This window comes from Temnothorax nylanderi, unplaced genomic scaffold, assembly GCF_030848795.1.
Source record: "Temnothorax nylanderi isolate EJ_2023f unplaced genomic scaffold, tnyl_v1.0 TNYL_tig0192_pilon, whole genome shotgun sequence".
In the NCBI taxonomy this organism is placed as follows: domain Eukaryota; kingdom Metazoa; phylum Arthropoda; class Insecta; order Hymenoptera; family Formicidae; genus Temnothorax; species Temnothorax nylanderi.
Genome location: NW_027249254.1, coordinates 218,340 through 242,052, shown reverse-complemented (window position 1 = coordinate 242,052; position 23,713 = coordinate 218,340). Strand labels below are relative to the sequence as shown.

Sequence of the window (23,713 nt, the reverse complement as noted above, 5' to 3'; positions counted from 1 at the left end):
TTTTAACGCTTTTCCTATTTCTTTCCATACGTTGTCTTTCTTTCTGATGTTTTTGTAATCCGGATTGCTCAAATCAAATAAAATTGGATGCAATTTTACAATTTCAATGATTTGTTCCATGGACATTTTGTCTTTCTGTGCGCGGTACACGGCGGTCAACTGTGCCTGCAGCGATACAAAAATGTATCGCTACAGTACCGCAGCGCCCGCGCGGTCAATTTGGGTACCTACATATACCGCTGTATACATACGTACCGCACTACCGCTACCGCTACCGCATACCGCGTTGGTTTGAGGAGACCCAATCACAGAGCCGTATTAGCATCTTAGAACATTACTTAAGACAGTCTTGAAATAATGGCTTCTGCCCACAGGACGCGGAAACGCTTGCCGCACGGCAAGAAGCGATGCGGTAGCCAATCAACGTCGCTTTTCCGTAAGAACCAAAAGTTTATTGGCTACCGCGTCGCTTCTTGCCGCGCGGCAAGCGTTTTCGCGACTTGTGGGCAGAAGCCATAAGATCCGAATATGAATACCGGCTACGAGTTTCCCCCTCGTTTTTGTAGATTGCGCTAAAACTAGGCGTTCGCGTTTAATACGGTACCTTAGAGCCCCTGCAAGCTCCATAACTTGAAAAGTACTCAATAGAAGAATACTTTATTATAGTATTTTGAAAAGCTCTCGAGGTAAGCTATAAAAATATGTAATAAAAAATTAGGGTATTTATTAAAAAATTTCAAGGTAATCTTTACGTAACCTTGACAATACTTTTCAAAGTCATACTAATGTTGCTATATAATACGTTACTTGAAACCATACAATTTTTGTCCGAAACATTTTTCTCGAAAATACATAGTTTTTGTAAAATTTAGGGGTTTCCATACTTTTGCCTAACTCTATATATACATATATATATATATATATATATTGTGACGTTGCAGTTTCGCTGCATCGTGGCAGCGTCCCCGCCGCCGTCACAAGGCGCGGGTTTCGCGCCCGAGGACGGTTCAGGGAGGCGATTGCGAAATCTCCAGGGGCCTAATTAAGTTGCGTTTCCGATTTCTGATCCCTTTCTTTCTTTTTGTATTATAACTGGCACCTCGCCGAGACTAAACCAGGACATTTATTCCCGTCGGAATGCGGAGGATCCGGAAAATTGGAGTAAGCAGGGAGGACAGAGACGAGGAATCGACCGACGGAGGCGATAGATGTCGGAGCTCGCGGGGAGCCGAACGAGAAGGGGCGCAGGAAAGCACGCGCGCGGCGCGTGGTGCGGCGGCGGACGGAGCTTGACACAGCAGGGCCCCGGCGCCGGGAGAAAACGAGTTTTCCCGGCTAACCTCCGCTGCAGACCGGACTCCAGGGTGGCTGGCCATCTACCCCGGGTCACACGGGAGGATCATGGAGGAATCAGCGTGTCCGGACCGCTGCTTAAGGATTCCGAGAGGCCGCTGCAACAGCGAGGGGCTTTAGAACGCCCCCGCAGGATCTGCTGCTGACAACACTGCGCGAGGATCTGTCGCAAACCCGCGAGCCCGCCCCTAAGTGGTTCGCGCTATCGCGCCGAAGGGCCGCGCACGCCCTGAGTGGGGCGCGTCATCGATTCCACTATCGAGCGAATTTTTGCGAGCACTTCCTGATTGTCCTCCAACGCGAGTACGCGAAATTTTGGTGGAGCTTCGTATTCGAGAATATTTGGCTGCCGAGACCCGAGCCCGGACGGATCGCTGTAAAAGAGGAGCAGATTTTCGGTGAGGTTGCCTCAAGGATTTCGCGTATGTAAAGCCACGACACCGCCCTCCGGGTCGCACTCTCGCTCACGCTAGCGACCGGATTAATTTCTCGCGTTCCTCGTGCTCGTGACCGCATGTATTATTGCGCGTATCATCGTGCGTCGTAATTTGTGTTGTCGCGTGATAGATTTCGCGGGAACTAATTGTGTGAGATTCAGTCTCTTCTCGCGCGATACTCCATGTTCAACGTCTTCGTCTACTCATTGTACTCGCGTGCGGTATTCCGCGTTAGGTTGAGTGTCCTTGCGTATTATATTTTGCGTCGTCCAAATTGTTCTCGCGCGTGTTATACGTCGTGTTAATAGTCGTACTATAGTTTGCGTTGTGTTCAGAAATCCGTGTCTTCCGCGAACGTCTTATACCTTGGCGACAGAATTCCTTCGCGGTTTCGGACGTCGAGTCCTTGCGCGCCGAGCGTGGCGCAGCACTACTTTGATGATATTTCATGTTCGATGTTACTTCGTAATTGAACATATTTTCTGTTTCTGGTTCTATTCTATGTAATTCTGGTTTACGATCCATATTATTTACTTTGTTATTTCGCGCTCACTTCTATCGTGTTTAATTAGATTCCGAAATCAATGTTCTTTCACGTTACATTATCTAATTCTGTTAATTCAGCCTCTTTAATACAATTTAATGTCTGAGCTCTGCTATTTAATAATCCGACTCACAAGGAGACTTCGCGAACTCGAAAATTCTGATTTTAATAAAACTTCCCACACATGTAGGGGGAGTAAAAAGATGAATTTAGATATTTTTTGTAGCTACCCAAAAACGGTTTTAAGGGGTGAAACCACTCTTCATATGTAGAGCGGTTTTTACTTTTTTCGATATATCTCGAAAAATATTTAAGATATCAAAAAATGTTTCAAATAAAAGTTGTATGGTAAAAACATCTCTATTTAATCACATATGAGAAGTGGTTTCACTCCTTAAAACCGTTTTTGGGTAGCTACAAAAAATATCTAAATTCATCTTTTTACTCTTTCTACATATGTGGGAAGTTTTATTAAAATAAGAATTTTCGATTTCGCGAGGTTTCCTTGTAAGACCCTTACACAACTTAAAACGATCCTCGAAGTGAGCATCACATAAAACCCTTCCTATGAGTTTTTCTGAACTTAATTGCAACAAATCGATATTACCAGGTGCACTTATCCACTTAGTGCATCGTTCTGTACACTTTGGAAAATGAAATTTTGTTCCGAATTAAAGATGCATCCTTTTACCTCGCACTTTTTATGTGACATGGTTCCTAAAAAAAATCAGTGTTTTTAATAAATAATATGTTTAAATACATGACCATCCTGTATAAGACATTATTATAAACTAAAAACTAAAAACTAACTGAAATTATAAATTAACGTTGCAATTAAATTAATAAACATACATACTGTAATATAAAATAGATACTTATCGAATATTTAAAGTCACATTCAAAGTCACAATTATACTTTGATGTATCCAGGGCCATTGCGCAGGTTTTTCAAATCGTGTAAAAGCTGCGCCGACACCGGTAAGCGGAACAGAATACGGCCCCAGATGTATCTGTGTAGAGCTCATCGATGTAATGTATATGTATGTGGTAGTAGCCTACTTAAGGACGTTCACCGGTTCTTATACTAGAGAAAATCGAAATTCTATAGATTTTCTTGAAACTGTGAATATACGTTAATTTAGGTGTGCTTCATGCGTTGTATAAATTTCAGTACCTCTTGCGGTATAAAAAATCAAGATACTGAGCCTCAAAGTTTCAATTTTTACTAAATTTTGGTTAAAAAATGCAGTGGGTTTCACCCCCCTCCCCCCGCAGGGGCTTCACCTCCAAAAAACTAATTTAACCCAACCCAATTGTTGCGCGGATGGATCACACATGTATGATCACCACACATACACTTTTCCACCCACACAACATTCATTTCGTACAAAAACGTGTCGAATGAGCATAATTTTATCAATATTGGAGGTGAGGAGCTGTGTTTTTCTAAAAAAAATTACCTGACTTTAGCTCTCAAACACCGCATTGGGTTACGCTAACCTAGTGCATGTGTGTATGCGTGCATGCATACATGCGTGTGTGCGTGTGTGGGTCTGTGTATGTGTGCATGCATGCATGCGTATGTCATGTTTGACAAATATTGCAGCTCTTCTATCGTGATACACGGCAACTACTTTTGTTGTCCTGCCTACTCTTCCGTATCATTATCGCCCACATTTACGATAATACTCAGCTTTATGCGCATAACTTTTTTGTTAAAGGCCTAAGCCTAATTCTGAGAACGGTATGGTATTTCTTGATGTAATCCACCTTTCACGCCGGTCTCATTTTGTAATAACAAATTGTAGAATTTTTATATAAAGCAAATGTTTTCACGAGTTGACGTCTTATTATCCGCATTTCTGAAATTATTTTCATTCTCGGCATAAAATTGAATGGCGTGGAACAGGCATTAGTGCATATAGGTACTTTAACTTTGAAGAAAGATTTTTAAATCTATAAAGCCAATAAAAAGATATGCGTATTTTTAAAATGTCAGTATTACGGCTTTAGGATCCCTTTAAGAACAATAAGAATAATATTCAAGAAGTAGAATTCGCTTGACAAAAACGTGGAGCACAGACTTCTACATGACACATAATGCATAACGCATAAGAAAATGAACCAAACGGAATCCTATCCTCAGAATGAAAATGAAGTATTCTGATTGGTACATTTCCTTAATTGTCATGCGTTATGCATTATGCAGAAGTCTGTGCTCTCAGCTTAAAATTATTTCGAAGTATCAAATAGACCAATCTGATTGGCTTATCTGGCACTTCTAAGCATAGTTTAGTGTAGTGTCTAATAAATTACACTCAAATTAGAGTCTGTTTGATGCTACAAATTCTTCGAAACGTTAAATGTAATAAAATCAAGTAATGAAAATATGTTTAAAACATGTTTTAAATATGTTTTATACATGTTTTTTTTTCGTACTTGTTTAAAACACGTTTAAAACTTAAAAAATATGTTTTAAAAAACATGTTTTGTTTTTATCTTTTTAAACATGTTTTTTTAGCAACCCTGCCCAAAGGCATCTTAACCGTTTATCTGGGTCCAAATATACCCATTCCTGTGTTTCCATTTGTTAACTTTGAACTATTCGTGTACCATCAAAGTGAACTCTTCTTGAAGGGTGGGACCTCCTCTACTCTACACTTTCCTTGTCGAAAAGTGTATATCGAACGGTTGCTCAAAATTAAATTGCGTCGATATTTTAGTTGTACTGTTCTCTGTTCTGCTTTAGGTCACCAAACTTTGGCCGAATAGGTAATTCTTGGTCTTATTATAGCAGTGTAAAACTAGGCTAGAGTAAATTCGTTCTATATCTTTTTCAGATGTAGGTTCTAGGTTAGTCTCTGGTCTAGGTGAAGACTTAGGTATTTGACTTCTCCATTCAAGATAGGAGCCTTTAAATTGCTTTAATTTCCTGGTGAAGAAAACTATAACCGTCTTGCTCGGATTGATGTTTAGCCTATTTCTTTAGCACCATTTGGTTATCATATTATAGGCTTTTTGCATCTGTAAGAATATGGTTTCGCCGTACCTTCCTGTAACAATTATTGCCAGGTCATCTGCATAATCCTTGTGTTAGATAAATCCTTGTATCAAAAACCCGGCTTCCGTTAATATCCATAGGAATTCATCGACCAGAGCAGGGGTTATAATACCTCTCCTTGGGAGCATTGACCCCTTTGTGGCATTGATAGTTATTTTCTCTGTGTCTAGTGTGGCTAAAAATTTTCTGCTTCGTAACATGACTTTAATCCATGTTACGACAGGCATTTTAATGCCCTTTTTAAGCGCAAGGATTCCATTGCGGTAGGTGTTAGGCAAAGGCACCCTCTAGCACACATCTATAAAGGCACATAGAGTAATTTCTTTTGCTTTTAACGACTTTTCTGTATGCCTAAGCAATGTGTGCAAAGTCGATTGGGTTAATTTGTTTTTTTAATAGGCAAATTGATATTGATGTAAGTCTCGTCAGCGCCTCGTTTCTGAGATACTGATCAAGCACTTTTTCCTTTGGATGAAAGAAGTTAGACTAAGGACCCCGCACAAAACCAATGGAAAAAGCCTTTCGGTCAAATTGACTAAAACTGTGAGAATCAGTAGTTCATGTGATGCTGATCAAAAGTCTTAATAGACGCGAAGTCCAAAAATAGCCAGTTTTCGAGATACGAGGAGTCAAAAGTTGGGAATATGGCCAACAGATCTAGCTTACATGGGCTATCTACGCACGCATCGACGGCAATCATTGAGACGGAACTTGTTCCTCATTGAAATGGGACTTGTCTAGAGGATGTGTGAAGACTGTCAGGATGAGCAATTGCTACGCAACATTCGTGCAGCTAATATGGCCAAGTCACTGATATGGCCAGATTGAGTATATGGCTCTTGACTTGCACTATCCGTTCTCAGTGCTACCCAGGATCAACGGCGTGGACGTGGCAAGTGTGTTTGATCCCTTGTGTGTGTGTGTGTGTGTGCGCGCGCGCGCGCGCGTGTGCGTGTGCGCCTGTGCGCGTGTGTGCGTGTGTGCGCGCGCGCGAGGGAAGAGGGGAGAGGAGAGAGGAGAGAGGGGACGGCAGACTTTTCGCATACCTGAATGTTGGCTTGAATAGGATAGTATTCTAAAGAATATTTTACCTGGCTTATGCTTGCCGATATTCATTTACTTTCAGATAAAATTATTCTATAATTGAGATCAGATGACGTAACCAATTTAAGTAGGCATATACACCTAGGAGCGGGAAAAAAAGGTCATTTTGGGGATTTTTTTTAGAGGAGCTGTTTGAAATTTGGAGTCGGATTTTTTTTCTAGTAAAAAGTACGTACTTTCGAGAGTGTTTGAATTTTTTTATTAAAAAATTTTTTAAATTAAAAAAGTTGTGGCATCTTTTTCGAAGCGTCGCAAAAAAATTACCGCAAATGGTACCCATTGCCATTTCTTAAAAAATTATCTGAAACAAAAAAACCAAAATGATTCTTAAAATAGATACTATAATCTAGTCTTTGTCATAGCCGATTTTGAAAATATCAATTTTTGACAAAATGGCGGACATATGAATTTAACGTTGCGATTTAGAAGGAAAAATTCTTTCTTAATTTGCCCATAAAACAAAAAGTAAGCAATGAAAAAAAAAATCCTATGACAAAGACTAGATAATTATGTGTATAATAAGCACACAAAAATTCAAGGTAATCGGTTCAGTGGTTTTCGAGATTTTTTGGGTACCAGTTTGAGAAACGTGGTTTTCAGAAAAACGCAATTGAAAGTTTGTTAGAATAAATCACGGAATTCTTCGACTTACACAGAATCGTCGATCCCAGGCCCATAGTACAAGTCTTCTACGGTGGATAGAATGCCAAAATCATATAAGTTTTGTTGTCGACGCCGTAATCTGCCCTCTTTTGACTGTTCCTGCGCTCGAATCTCTGCTTGCCCTATGCGGCGATCATCTTCTTTCGCAGCGTACAAGTGCGCGTGAGTTCCAACAGAAATCCCTAAGGTGTTCATTATTTGTAATAACGATGAAATGCCGTTGTTGAACATGCATGTTGCTAGTAATGCAGCAATATTAACAGTGACTGCCCCGCTGTGCATTGTTTTTGGAGCTATTTTCCAAACTAACTGGTTATAACTTTCGTTATTATTCTGCGTAAAACCGCCGACACAGCGCTCCAATAACGTGTCCTTACTAAGATCTTCGTATATTGGTTTGATGACATTCAGAACTTCTTTTGGTAATGCCGAATAGTCGTGACTAAAATTACTTAGTTCCCCTTTAGCTTTGGCTTGTTGCCACTTACACCACGATTCGGAACCTTCGGGGCAATATTGATGTTCAGGTTTTTTGTCTGTTGAGCCGTAGTGGTAAAAAGTTGCCCATATCGCTTTCTTCATATCATCCTTGGAGTCACAGTGTCTTCGAATAGCTAAACCATAGTAGACGCTCAGCTTGTCTATAAATTTTGCAGTCAATTTGTTTCTGCCGCCAATGCCAGGATTTTTTTTTTGCATGCTCGAAGACGGTTTCCCATGCGTTTTTGGACGTAACCCACGCACTCTTTTTTTATAATTTCACTGTCATCGCCATATGGTTTCGCATTTGTTATTCCTGTAAATGTTTTAGAGTCGCCATCACCGATGTAATTAGTATATTTCACTCCGTACTTTTCGACAGATCTTACAAATAATTCCTTCATAGCGTCAACTTTCATTTTGCCCGCAGACCCTTCGTGATTCGCTTGGCACTTTTCTTCGTGTGTAGCTTTCCATTCGTTGTATTGCTCGGTGTTGGTACGTTTATTCCAATATTCACATGCTTTACAAAAACTAGACTTCACAATAAAATCTACCACTTTTCCTGTAAAATGGCCAATCAGAGCTGCAACACCGAATAACGAAGTAAAACCACGTTTTCGCCACGTACCGTCACCCGAAACAGTCAGTTGGGTAACATTATCACTCGGATTATTTTTTCGTATTTCTTCCTGTTCTTCTTTGACAGCTTGTTTCAATAACAGTTCACAAACACTTGAAGCAGCATTATGAATGTTGTTCACTATTATGTCATATGTTGTTTGTCGAACCGGCGGCGGCAAATCCATAAGCCCGCAAAATTTTGATGCTCCATTACATGCAATGCCCAATAAACGCATTACAAAATAGAATCGCGTATTTATTTCATAAGCGGTTTTGATGTACGGACACGAAGGTATGAAAGTCGGTTTACACGAAGAACACGAAACTAAAATTTTGAAACCAAGCCCTCGGGTGCTTTCTATTGTAAATTTTACATTACCTCCGCACGTTTTGCATTTTACACATTCCGATATGGCAGAAAACACGGTAAAAAAATTCAAAATTCGATATCCGATGTTTGGATCTTTAAGCACTGGAAAATCTTTTGCAGTCTTTAATTTTTTAGCACTGGTACTAGCATTCAGGTCTACCTTTTCGGCATCGTATAGATTTTTAGGCGGTATTTTCCTTTTCTTACGATCTTTTCGAAAAGATCCCGATCGATGGGCATCCCGAGAACCTTTTTTCTTGTCCATTTTCTATACCGAATACTTTTTACAAACGAAAAATTTTGCTGTAACGCACAGTTCCACGGCTGGCAAGCTGGCTGACGAGGCTCGACGAAAAAAACTAAAATAAACAATTGCGACGCGGCGCGACGCGGCGCGCGTCCAACAAGGGCGTGCATTCTTTCTGCCATAACTTCGTTATTTCTTGAAATATTTACTTGAAATTTTCACCACATATTCTTCAGATCCTAAGCTTCAAGAAAATGCAAAAATTGAAAAAAACGATTTTTTTGACCATTCTAGGTCTATGCCCCCTTAAGTGGTTTTACGTCTTTAATTACGTATTTTTGTGAAAAATGATCGCAGAGCAATATTTAAAAAAACATTTTAAAGAGGAAAGGTTCACCTTTATACAGTCAATAAAATTTGAAAAAATTTCGTTCTTTCCATACAGGCCATCAAAGTTGAAGTTTTTTTTTTAGCAATTTTGCAAGGTCTATTTTAAATTAGCGCCATTTGTAGTAAAATTTTCGCAGAGGAACGAGCCTGGAAGCAATCGAAAGCTGAGAATCTAAGCTTTAAAATTCTTTTTTAAACATCGCTCTGCGATCATTTTTCACGAAGATACATAATTAAATGGCATAAAACCAATTTAAGTGGTTTTGCACCATTTAATTACGTATCTTCGTGAAAAATAATCGCAGAGCGATGTTTAAAAAAGCATTTTAAAGCTTAAACTCTCAGCTTTCGATTGCTTCCAGGCTCGTTTCTCTGCGAAGATTTTACTACAAATGGCGCTAATTTAAAATGGACGTAAAGTACTATGTATATATGTATGTGTGTGTATGTGTGTGTATATGTGTACATAATATAATATACTAATGATATATTATACGTACTTACATATATAATGATATAATAATAATATAATAATTAATCTTTCAAATCTATGGAAAATCCATTATTTTCACAAATTACAAAGAAGCTCTCCGCTTTCCTCTGCTATAACTCATAAACTATTTATCTGAGAAAAAAATGTTTGAAACAAAAGTTGTAGAAAATTGTATGTTCTGCGACTTTGTGACGAACACTTTTGCTCTAAATTGCAGTGGAAACGAGAATTCTACCTTAATCCGGGATCAAATCTGTTCCGATTTTTCAAAATTTCTTTCGGAAATTCGACACTTTACGCGACATTATTTATCCTGTGGATCGGATAGCTGTTAATTCATTGACGACTCTACGAGAATTTCACTCGTAGAACTAGCAACATGCGAAACGCGAGCAAGACATTCCACTCTTGTAACTAACGAATGCGATTTCACTCTTATAACTAGTGATAGCGCGATTTTACTCTTATAACTAACGCGAGCAAGATAACTAACAATACGAGAAACGCGAGTAAAAATGATCGAACGGTAATTCGCGGAAAGCGGTAACGGTAGACACGATAATTCGACACTGAGCAAAACGGCCGAAACGATATAACCGGACGGTAATTTTACGGAAAGCGGTACGATAATTCGACACTGTACGAAATGACCGAAACGAATTCGACACGATACGGAACTTTATACAAACGATACGGTAACGACACAGTACAACAAAATACGACACGGTGACTGCTGGGTCGAGTCGGAGAAGTGGAGCTTTTCCTCTATTAGCTTTAATAGGCCAGAGTGCAACGGGGCAGGCGCAGATCGAAACCCAAAAGATTCAGATGTGGCACGATACGAGACTCAGATCATGAAATGGCGGAACCCCAAGGACCCTACGATACGCCACACTTTCACTTTACGCGACATGGTATACGATCACGGCCATCTTGACCATACAACCGGTTACCTGATCCTCGAGATTGCCGGCCATTTACATTCGTAACACAGACCCAGGTGCGATGGCTCCTCCGCCGTCCTCGTCCGACATCTCCCGATCTAACGTTTGTTCGCACTCCGCACGCACAATTAACCTAACAGTGAGCACCGATCCTTCCGGTGCCGATTTTGGTGGCAGGCGCGCCCTCGGCACGCCGGGTGGCGCCAATTAGCGGATATCGGAGGTAGCATCGTCGCTTTCCTGCGCCACACGCGGGAATTTCGCATCTCGGTTCCTCACATGGCAACTTGCCCTTTTGTTAAGAGGATTCCCCTGGGCATCCTTTGGTCGAGGATTCCCAGGGCATCTCCTCGTCCTCTCTGCTCGCCTGGCCAGGGCGAGGATATCCTTAAAGGCAACTCCATTGCGGGGCCTCCTTTATAGTGCATAGTGGGACGTTTGTACCTGTTTCTTTGACCAAAAATGGCAAAAATGAAAATGAAGTTTCATAATATTTTAAAATTCTAAAAGCTTTGACAAATACTAATGACAAATGGGAAGAAATTTGTGACAATTTGTTCCACGCAAAGTATTTTTTGGCATTTTGTATTCCAATTTGTGCAAAATTGTACGTTGAAATTGTGAAAAAACTTGTTTCTTTGATATTTTTTCTCTCCTTGAATATTGAAGACTTACAAACTATTGTTTCAAATACTTTTTTAGCACAAGCTGTTTCGGCGATCGTAAATTCTGTTTGAGCGGAAGCGCTAGACTCCCCGGATGGAGGCTGGTACAGCCTTAACTGAAGGCTCGCATCGGAAGGAAAATATTACAGGAGTCGAGAGTGCACTTAAATTAACTTTATTCTGAAGTTTATAACTTGCTGTAGTGTCCGCGATAACAACTGGTTTAAGATTTGAAGATACCGAAACCGCAAGGACTCGTGAGCCATAGAGAACCGAGCTATTCTGACTGTCCCGTGTTCTTCTATTACGATTCAGGATCCTCTCCTTCTCCCGAAGCTAACGAACCGCTCCGCGGAAACAACACTTGCCCTCTCGGCAATATTGCGAGAAAGAGCACGTAATGATCACGAGCGCATGCTTCGACAACGGCTTGAGATGCGAATGCCTTCATTTGGAAGTATAGTTTCGCGATAACGTTCCGCCTTTCCTTCGGCGGATTTAAAGCTTTAACACAAGCTAATGCTTGAAAATAATAATAATAAATTGAACTTTGACTACTTTGGGTGAGAAAACCTTCTACTTAAAGTAAAAAAAAAAAATACTGGTTTAACCATTTTCTGGTATTTAAAGAACTTCCGGATAACAAATGATAACAAGACAAATTTGAATTCAGATGTTAGGTGGGACACTATTCTTCCCAAAATCATTTAGTAAAGCTCCTCCTAGGAACCACTTCGTAAGATATGATTTTTGTAAGCAGAGACAATTTTACAAACTACAATCGACTGTTTGTGCCCAATTCGGCAAGTTCGTGGTTATAGTCGAAAATGTTCACTCGGGAGTTTTTTCGCTGAATCCAACATCAAAAACTTGAAATTCAAAATGGCTGCAGCTGTGAAACTGATAGGATCAGCCATTTTAAGTTTCAAGTTTTTAATGTCAGATTCAGATTCAGTGACCCCCAAGACGTCTTAGGTCTCATTTTCATGCAAAACAAACAATTTTTAATACTTTCGGCTGCCATATTGGATCCGCCATGTCAAATTTCAAGTTTTTTATGTCAAATTCGGAATCAACGACCCTATGAACCCTTATGTACACAAATTCATCTCATAAAAACCAATCTTTCTAATTTTGGCAAGAAAAAAACAGGTACAAACGTCCCACTGTGCAGTGCCGTAGAGTAGGGAGCTCTCCTCTAAGGAGTTTTCACTTGTTCGGCTCCGTCCGGCGCCTCCTCTTGCTCTCTGATCTCTGAAATTATCGCTCCCGGTCGAAGCATTACAGCTAGTAATTTGCATGCAACGCGTAGGTCCACTTCCCCTCTATAGGTGGAGGTTAACGCACGAGTCACTAGGCTCTTATGATGGACACACAATGTCACGTTACAATTGTGCAACTAGAGACTTCAAGTAACTCATTGTCAGTGAAACACATTTTTTATAGCGCCAGATTTGAAAAAAAAATTAAGAGGTATTACTTTCGTACTGACCTTCGTAGTTTTTATTCTGTATAAGGAAGTAGTTTTGGAAAAGTTATTAATTTAAGAGATATTTTAATTTTAAATAAATAAAATATTATTTATATGCTTCTATACTTTCATGTTTTTATTACCTGCATCAGTGAACCATAAAGTTTTATTTAGACAACGGGGGGACAGTACCCCGTAGTCTTTGTATATACGTCTTTATTTCAGCTATACGCCAAGAAAGGACTTGGTTTACAATTCTTACTTAAAACACACATCCATCCATACGCCATCCATCTTTCTTCTTTACAAACCCGCCGCGATACATTGTTATTTACAACCGTTCTAAAACTGTTTCCATTACTGTCCCTACTCACGCTCCTTCCTAACTTATCTCTTCCTCTTTTTTTTTCCTTTATCCTATCTTTTTTATAGCATTCCTCTCTCCTTATTTCCATAATCTATTTAACACCTTTCCTTTTTCCATTCTAAATTTGTCATCGCATATATTCACTAATATTTCTTTATTATTCCTACCTAGATTCTCAAACCACATACTTGTGATGTTGCACTCGCTTATATAATGATCTAAGTTGTCCCTACCTGTCTTGCAGAATCTACATTTCGTATCTTCTTCGTCCAGCCAATATTTATTTGTGTCCTCTAAATTGCCGCACCTTAATTTTATCATCGCTCTAATCTCATCTCCTGTTTTTACTTTATCCAAGTTTACTTTTAATAAATAACTAGGTGTTTTGTTTCTCACCTCTATCTCTTTGTACCTTGTATTATACCTTGCCTCTGCTATTTTACTGTTTATTATTTGTCCTTGAATGTCCTGTTCCCTTATTCTTACTAAGCCTTCAGTATATTTACCTTCATTATTTAATTCTTTTATTACTTCAGAGCTCCAACCATTGTTATTATAAAATCTTTCTCGTTCCAAATTATATAAATCCTTTTTCTTTTTATCCATTATGTCCTTTTCATCCCAACATGCCTTTACTAAACTTCCTTTTTTTTCTCTCTGCTTCTTTTCTCGTATCTCATGGCTCTTACACCCTAACCAATTTTTAGTTTCTCTAATCCTAGTTCCCTTAATATTACATACCTCGGTGTGCAAAAATCTAGTCTAAATACCCATCTTACATAATCCAACATGACTTTTCCCAACTCCTTTTTTTCACTCCACCCCCATACCTCTGCTCCGTATTCCATTACACTTTTCACTAGGTACTTAAAAAGCGTCCATCTCCTATTAAAATCATCTTTGCATAATTTTTCTCCTAAACCCCAGACCCTATTTGCAGCGATCCTTCCTTTCCTATTCAGTTCTTTTATATGATCGGCATAATTACCTATCCTATTAAACGTGAATCCCAGATATTTGAACTTTTCTACTTCCTCTATTATTTTATCGTCCCATTTCCATGTCTTCTTGCCTTTTTTACCGTCGTGAGACAGGTTAGTTTTACCCTACTGATGACCAGTAATCCTGCTCAGTACGAGAGGAACCGCAGGTTCGGACATTTGGTTCACGCACTCGGTCGAGCGGCCGGTGGTGCGAAGCTACCATCCGTGGGATTATGCCTGAACGCTTCTAAGGCCGTATCCTCTCTAGTCAAAGGTGGCAATGATATCTCTAGGAGTCTCGTGAGTCGAAAGGCTCAAAACAATGTGACACACTACTAGGCAGCCGGTCCTCGCGGGCCGGTCGTCGCACGAGCCCGGTTTGCCGTACGGCGCCTCTGCCCGTCGTCGGGATCTCACCGCTTACGACGGCACGGCGTCCAACGGTCGAACATGAGTTTCGCGAGTTCGATGTCGAGACTCGGAATCGTCTGTAGACGACTTAGGTCCCCATCGACTTAGGTCCCCTTACTTTTTACTATTAAATACCAGCACTTTAGTTTTTTCTGTACTTAATTCTAGTTTCCTTTCTTTTAAAAATCTTTTTAACATGCTCATCATATCTAGTAAAGCCTCTCTATTTTTCGCTACCAAAACCATATCATCCGCGTATGCTAATGACCACACTCTCACTCCTCCTAGCTCTACACCTCCTATGCCACGCTTTTCTAAACCTTTATCAATGTCCGCAATGTATAAATTGAACAGGGCAGGACTCATCACACACCTTTCTTCGTCTTGAAGCACCTTGTGAACCCATCCTTCGTCCTTATTATCACCTCCGTCTCCTTGTAAATTTCTTTTATCTTGTTTATTAAGTTGCGTTCTACCCCTTTTTCTTCCATTGTCTTCCATAAAATTCCTCTGTCTACGTTGTCGAATGCTGCCTTTAGGTCCACAAATATTGCAAAAATCTTGTCTTTCCCAATTGCCATACCTTTCTCCCTCTCCCTTTGCACTATATGGTTCAAGATAAATATGTTGTCCATCGTAGACCTCCCTTTCCTAAAGCCGGCTTGGCTGTCGGGTATCATTCCTTTCTTCTCCATTGCTTCCTCCAATCTGTTCTTTAGTATTTCCGCATATAACTTGTATGCAGTGCACAGCAGAGAGATCCCACGATAGTTGTCTGTTCTCTCTTTATCCCCCCTTTTATATAAGGGGACAACTATACTTGTTCGCCATTCAGTCGGAATTTTACCTTCCTTCCAAATGAGCTTCAAAATATCAGTTAGACCTCTTCTTACTGCTGCGCCACCATACCGCCATGCTTCCATTGGGATTCCATCGACACCTGCAGCTTTGCCTAACTTCATGTTCCTGACTGCCCTCACTATCTCCTCTTCTTGCAACTCCCTTTCTGTATCTTGGACCTGTTCCTCATTTATTTCTTCTGTTCCCATATCATGCACCTCCATCGCCTCCTCCCTTACTTCCATCTCGGTCCCACCTAACAACTCCATGAAGTAACTTCTCCAGTTCTCTTTCAGAATATTATTCTCTTTCCATTCTTTCTTCTTTCTTCGACTGTTTATATAGTTCCAAATTTTTTTTTCGTCCTTCAGTTTTCTTAATTCCTCTTCTTCCCTCTCTCTCTTCTCCATCCTTTTCTTCTCTAACCACCCCTTCAGGCATTTCTTTCCTTCCAAATAGTCTTCCTTACTTTCCTTTCCACTTCTCCATCTTCCGTACTTTCTTTTCACCTCCCTCTTTTTTCTGGTGCAGCTCCTATCCCACCAATCTTTGTGCCCTATTTTCCTTCTCTTCTTTATCTTGACTTCCTTATAAACTAAAGCTCCAAGGATCCAGTTTTTGATTTTCTCCCATTTCCTATCCACCGACTCTATTTTCTGGTCCTCATTTTCATTCCATACCTCCGTCCTCTCCCTGTATAATTTCCTTGCCTCTTTGTTCCAACATATGATCTTCTTCGACATATTCTGTTCCTCTTCTTCCTCTTCTGTCCACCCCTCTATTTTTCTCGTGTTCTCCTCTTCCTCCAGTAACAAGGTCAAAGGCAAATGATTCGAGTCCACCCTGTCCCCTATTCTAAATTCCAACACTCGTTCTTGCGCACTATCATTTACAATTTTATAATCGATTACTGAGCACCCTCTCGCACCCACATACATATATTCCCCATCCCAATCTCCCTCTGTACATCCATTCAAAAAATACCATCCTTTTTCATTTATCATATCCACAAAACTTCTACTGCCATCTCCTATGACTTTATCTTTACTCTCCTTTTCAAAATCATACTCATCCTCCCTACAACCTCCTAAGTTTCCTATTCTAATATTAAAATCGCCTCCTATAATAATATCCTCTCCTTCGCATCTATTGCATTGCTCTGTTATTTTCGTCATTATCTCTTCAACATCTTTCTTTGCTCCTACATTATATACTGTAAAAATATTTAGTCCTTTTTCCTCTTTTACTATTCTCGTTCGCGCAATTCTTTCTGTAATCATTACACTTTCATATTTCTCCACTTCCGACTCCCAGTCTTTTCTAATACCTATTAGTAAACCTCCCTTCGCCCTACCCTTCTTCCTTTCCCTTACAGCGTTAATGTTTTTCCAGTTGTGCGTTTCCGGTAGTCTACCCTTAATTCTATCCCATCCCTTATCCTCTAACCATGTTTCACATAACCCTATAAAATCGAAACCTACTATGTAATTCCAAAAATCTTTGTCCTGCCTCTCTATACCTGTTACATTCCAAAAAATTATCTTTCGCCTATTTTCTTTCTTCAGCTGCTTCACTTTTCCGACCTCCGTTCGTGTTGTTTGCCTATTGTCATCTTGAATGCCATAACTTACTGGTTCTCTTCTCCTAACTTGGCCACCATCTAGAAATTTTTCTTTTCTCTTAGTTCGCCTGCTTCCTCGCTCCACACATACTGCTTTCCTCCTATATTCATCTTTTTATATCCTACTTTAACTATATCTTCCCATCTTCTTTCTCTATTCTTGCACGCTCCCTTATTTTTCTCTGCACCTCTCTCTCCGTCTTCGTCATATCATGGTCAATATAGATTATGCCTACAGATTTGTCCTTTAATTTCTTGTTCTCTTTCATTATCTTCTCTTTGATTTCCCAGTCCTCCAATTTTATTATTACCACTTCCTTCCATTCCCACGGTTTGAACACTCTTTACCTCATTTTTTACCTTAAATTCTTGCTCTAGCAATTCCCTAGCTACATCTTTTATGCTTCTCGTCTTTGTGTTTGTATTCAACCCTTTTATTACTATCTTGTTCTTTCTCTCTCTTTTCTCTTTTTCTTCTATTATTCTTTTCAATCTTCTATCTTCTTGTCCTAGTTCGTCCTTTGCTTCCCCCTTCCCTTCTCGCGACTCTTCTTTTCCTTTATTTTGCTTTACTAATTCCGCTACTTTCTCCACTATTTCTTCTATATTTTCTCCTTTAGCAACTCCGGTTTTTCCTCTCCATCTCTCCATCTCTTTCATTCTCTCTTCCATTTCTACCAGCTTCTTCTTCATTCTATCCACTCTCAGCTCCCAGTTTTCTTTTATTTCCTTTATCTCGTTCCTCAGTCCTACCATTTCTATTTTAAGTTCCCTCAGCATCCCCATCAGTGTTCCTTCTTCATTCTTTATCTCCCTCTCCTCTCCTGTCTGCTTCAAACCTGGTGGTGTTCTATCCATCATATTACTTCTCTTAAATATTTCATCCGCCATTCTCTCCCTCTCTTCTCGTTTCCTCTTGTTATGTTTCTTCTCCTTCTCCTTATCTCCACCTCGTACGTAATCCAGTATGCTCAACGAATCTGCTCTTTCCCTTCCTTTCAGTTCCCTCGCGGTCTTCTTTTTGCCTGTGCCTTGCACTTCTTTCGACATGTAGACGGAGCTTAAGCACGCCTGCCTAGTACCGCCTACCCTCTCCGCCGTAAGTCACCACCCGTCCTACCGATTCGACTGCCTATCTACCTCTGTAAATTAACCGTGCCTACGCGTGTTGCTACCTTATCTTACATTAACCTATTCTGACTCCCTTTTTTAATTCTTGCTTATTCGCCTCTCTGTCACTTTTCGCGTCTTCCCCTCAATTTTGCCGCTTCCACCCCTCTCAACTCGCCCTCTCCTGCCCCCGGCACCTTAACAAACTGTCACCTACTCTACATATTCGCTAGAATTATCGCACTCATACACTCTCTGACACTCACTCGTCCACATCCGCTAACCAAGTCCCCCCGTAGTCTTTGTAATTAAGCTTGGAATTAACATTTTATCAAAATAGGATTTATTTAAAATTAATTAAAAAACACAATTTTGTTTATTTATTTCTCTAATAATCGTAGTTTTAATTTACAAGTTTCAAAAAATTTATTTTTTAAATTCTTAACTTGAAAAGTACGGATTTTGATTCAAGTTTAAAAAACTTGAATTACTTAAAAACTATAAATGTTTTAATACTAAAGATTAAAATTAATCAAAAATTCGTAATTTGTATTAAAATAAAGTGTTTAGTAAGGTACATACCTTATATTAGTTAATGTAATAAAATATAACTAAAATTATTTTTTCTTTTATTGTTTTTAGCTGAATTTCTATTTTGGTCATCATTATCAGCGGTGCACTTAAGCCGTTTCTGTGAGGATTTGATTATATACAGCACTCAGGAGTTTAATTTCGTCAAATTTGCTGATAAATATTCTACTGGCAGTAGTTTAATGCCCCAGAAGCGCAATCCAGATTGTATGGAATTAATACGAGGAAAAACTGGTACCATATTAGGAAAGGTTTGTTTATACATGTTTAAAATTTTTATTTTTTACTGTTTTAAGTTATAATGTTAAAAATAAGAAATTAATTAATAATGTACTTTTTGTTTAACATATTAAATCAATTTTTTTACGTCATATTTGTTTGATAATGTACCTTGATGAAATACATCAAAGAGATCTCCTTTCTTAATTCGTAAATTAATAACTTTAAGCTTAATTACACAGTATGACAAAATCAAATTTTTTTGATAATTATTAAATTCGGTTAGTGGATTATGATAGATGGATGCATCCATAACACAACAGTATCAACAGTTCGTTTCCATTACATCTTTTCTTTTTTGTTAATTTGAAGGCCACTTTGAGTCATTTTTAGGGCTAAATCTGGCTTTATTTCACAGTATAATTTTAAAACAACATTTTAACGAAAATTTAGCAATGTGAATTTTTGTTTAAAAGTAATGAAATGAAATCAATTACATTTTGTAAAGAAATTGGTAAGAAATAATTAAAAATTATTTTTTTCTTAGCTCGCGACAATTTAACATCGTTGTTTTCAATCAAGGATCAATACAAGTCATTCAGCATAAAATTTACTTTTTTCCTCTATATCAAGCCTGTCTCCATAGGCTTGGCTCTTTGATGAAATCTCTCTCTTTGTTCATCTAATTCTGTAGATAATTATGGCGTTCGAAATAATCTAACAAGAAAACCTCGCAAATCCGAAAATTCTGATTTTGATAAAACTTTATGTAGGGAAAGTAAATAGACGAATTTAGAAATTTTTATTTGGTATGGGTTTATGGTCGCAGATGTTAGTCAGCTAATACGTGATATTGAAATAAAGAAATTATAAATCGCAATCATGGAAGAAAAAAATAATGAGGTTCGAGGATTTAAAAGTCCAGGAGGGAAGGGGAGGGAGGGAGTGGGGGAGAGAGAGAGAGGGAGAGACAGAGAGGGAGATGGAGAGGAAGAGGGAGAGGGAAGGGAGAGAGGGGGGAGGGGAAACACACTCATTCTGTAATAATATAGTCGTCGATTAAATTATTTAGTTAATAAGAAATCATTGTTGCTGCTCGACATCGATTAAAGAGTTTAGTCGATGTAAAGTCGATAATATGCGCTCAGCCTCTAAGGCTGCTATAGGCAATAGAACAGACAACTAACTAACTACTAACAATTGTTTTGTCAGTCTTTTACTTTCATTACTATCCTTCCATACGCATGATGTCCTTTTCACGTTATAACCAGAATATATCGATAACCGTTAAAACTAGGACCCATGTTCATATTGTTGCGCCCGTGCTGAGACACCCGATAGAAGCCTCGAAAAGGCAGTCGCGAAGCGGTCCCTGACGACGGGCTTGACGACGAGCTTGTTGTTGTCTGTCGCTTTTTAGATTCTGCGCCGGGCCTTGGAGCCATACAGACGTGTTTTTATGTACTGAGAACTTTCTATTAAATCTATTCGTTAACTAACGGAGAGTCTTTATTCCCGGAAACGGAAGTGCGCGGCACGTTCGCGGGTGAGAGAGTGTGTTCGGATCCGAATTCCATACGGCGCGCCTGCGAGAGCGGCGCGTATTCTGCGCTCCAAGGTGCCTGGGGAGGGGTCCCCACGACGCGAGCGCGAGTAACACCTGTTGCCGCGGGGCGGCTGTCATTACTCGCATTTAAAACACAAACGGGAACGTACATAAGGGCAAGCCGGCCCGTAAGGAAACGTTATCTTCTCTCGCATTGATATTACTCCGGGCGTTAGATATACCAGGTGTCGAGACTGCGATCAAGACGAATACCAAATTCCGCTCCAACCTGGAGCGAGCGGAATACGCTTACCGTTCTTCGGAACGACGTGCGAGGGATCACCAGCGCCTGCTGTCGAACCCGGGCGAGTCCGCCCTTCCCACCCGCCGAACAGGACACGTTCGAGCCTCCACCAGAGCCGCGGTGGCTTCTGACGCGGATAAGCCTCCCCGAGTCGCATAGGAGACTCACCCGCCCACCAGGGCTGAGCCTAGCGCCGGGTGACTCTCAGGTACGAAGGCCCTTACCGCCGGATGCCTGGAGGACTATAGGCACGCAAACAGAAAGGACGAAGAAGACGAAGAGGAGCAGCGAACCGAAGACCAGCGAGCCGGCCCTGCCCTCCACTGTGATCCCGGAGTTACCCCTCGATCGGGCCCCCACAACTCCGGGAAAGAACGTGGACGTTAATAATAACGACGGCTTCCCTGATTAAGTAATAACATCTAAACAAGCAGCAAGGCAAAAGCTCTTGCTTTTAGACTTTTTGATAAGTCCGGCGTCCTTGTGCGCCGGCATAAGATAAACTAAAGTCAATCATGAAGCACGATCCACATTGTATCTGATAACGCAATAAAGCTCATTTTACCAGAACTTCGAGATTCAAAACTTACTCGCCTCAGACTTCGAAATTCCCTGCCGTTCCGAAACAGAGTGCAAGTGTGAGAGAGTGCAGCGAACGCGACAGCGGAGAGCGCAACATTTTTGGGGGCTCGTCGGGGATAGAAAGGACGAAATGGCCACGTCGGCTCCTACCAGAAAAAGGTTCCGGGCAGAGACACCTTAAGCCCCTTGCACAATAGGCGATAGCGATAGCGTTTGTGCAAGGGGCTTTAGCCGGACGTCTCGGAAGCGACAACGATGGCAGCGACTTTGCAAGCCGTCAATAAAAAATTTAGAAAGCCTGTGTTTTGAGGAACTTAAATCGAAGTTGCGTTTCGGCGAGGGAGGTTTATCGCAAAAATTATTACACGCAATTCGCGGGCCGTAGACAAAAATTTGGGGAGGATTTGGTTTCCCTAGGAACGAAAAGAAGGAAAAAGAGTGGAAATAGAAGAGAAAAAAGGGAAAGGTGGGAGAAGCCAGAAGGGAAACTGGCGCGGCAGCAAATTTGGCGCCGACCGAAGAGAATGTTGGACGTGTGGGAAAACGGGGCATTTTCGATCTGAATGCCCCGAAGAGGGAAATGCGGTTTAGTTGAGCTCGGCGGGGTGAGTTCAACTTTTGGAAATGTTTTTGAATAAAAAGTTTTTGTAAAAAATATTGAATTCCTTGAATTTAGAAAGTTGTTTCGTTCGGTGTTTACTGCGTGTTATATTTGTTTTTCTCCAGAGAAAGTCTACAGTTTTCGAGAGGCTTTTGGAATCCCGACCTGAGCTACTGCGGCAAAACATTGTCCAAGACTTCTTCGGAAGGGAATCATTTAAGAAGACTGTTTCGCCCACGGTTTTTAAGTTGTGGTTGTTCCGTGGGACGAAGGCCAAATGCCGAGACAGGAACTCGGGGAGTCTTAAAGACGTTGGGTCCACAAACAGTAATTCCCCCTTTTTCCGAAGACTTTGAGGAGGAACGGCAACGACGGCCGAGGGTGACGTCGATTCGGGAGACCGAAGAGGAGCATCTGAACTGCGTCGAGCATCCGGAGGACTGTTCCCGAAGAAGAGGATGGGTCGCCCTAGAGTCGGTAGGGAGGAGTCTGGCGAGCTTTTCCCTGGGGAGCCGAGAGGGGTGCCTGCCTCGGGATAGAAGAGTCCTACGGCAAGGTGCCAGGAGAAGGCAGTCCGGTAACTCGTGGCAGCAGCCCGGGGTAGAAGGAGCCGGCTTGGTGCCCGGGGAGCCGTGTCGTCTGGGCGCTGCCCTCCAGAGGATTGTCGGGACGACAATCTAGGAAGAAGGGGGGCAGTGTTGCGCCCGTGCTGAGACACCCGGTAGAAGCCTCGAGAAGGCAGTCGCGAAGCGGTCCCTGACGACGGGCTTGACGACGAGTTTGCTGTTGTCTGTCGCTTTTCAGATTCTGGGCCGGGCCTTGGAGCCATACAGACGTGTTTTTCTGTACTGAGAACTTTCTATTAAATCTGTTCGTTAACTAATGGATAGTTTTTATTCCCGGAAACGGGAGTGCGCGGCGCGTTCGCGGGTGAGAGAGTGCAGCGAACGCGACAGCGGAGAGCGCAACAATATGATCCTTTTCGCTTAGAATCATCAATACTATTACCTCTCGGAATATTGCAGATTCCCCCTCAATCACCCTGTATATGCAAATATTTGGCCCTTAATTATTTGGCATACATATATGTATATATATATATATGGGGCAAAATTTATCAACCGGGACACCGGCCTGCCCATAATTGTTTTCATCGCAGAAAAACGACCTTGCGCCTAGAGGTAGCTATGGGTAAGAGCTATCGAAAGCCGTGTGCAACTTTGCAGAATTCAAAATGGCGGTCCTAAGATGGCGCTTCAAAGTGCCAAAAATCTCTTCGTTCTCATATGAACCTTGGATCTTTAGCTCATTCATGATTAAAACAGCTCTAAAATGACCTGTGTTAGAGTTAATAGTAGGTTGACCACGAATCAGTAGCTGGGTGATCGAAATTTGGGATGGTAATCCAATATGGTGGCCAGAAACTTCATTTACGCACCGCAAACTACTGACAATTGACCGGATCTACTTGAAAATGGTTGTGCGAGTGGTTCATGGACTGTATATGACAAATCCGATCCCAAAAAAGCAAAATCCAAAATGGCGATGATCGGAATCCAAGATGGTGATCCAATATGGCGTTCGATCCACTCTGTATTGTAAGGCACTGGAAATTCAGCAGATCCACTCAAAAATGATTGCGTGGATGATTTTGGGACTGCTCATCATAGATCTGACCTCAGTCAAGCCAAA

General features: G+C 40.8%; 1 protein-coding gene and 1 pseudogene across 1 annotated transcript in view; one reads left to right on the top strand and one right to left on the bottom strand.

Annotated features, from left to right (window-relative positions):
• The window catches only part of LOC139778691 (argininosuccinate lyase-like), a 139,969-nt gene that overhangs the window by 51,871 nt on the left and 64,385 nt on the right, over window positions 1–23,713 (top strand). Inside the window, exon 2 of the mRNA XM_071716755.1 lies at window positions 18,821–19,020. Coding sequence (XP_071572856.1) covers window positions 18,821–19,020 — 200 coding nt within the window. The remainder of the gene's footprint in view (window positions 1–18,820; window positions 19,021–23,713) is intronic.
• On the bottom strand, window positions 6,424–9,183 carry LOC139778688 (uncharacterized; annotated as a pseudogene).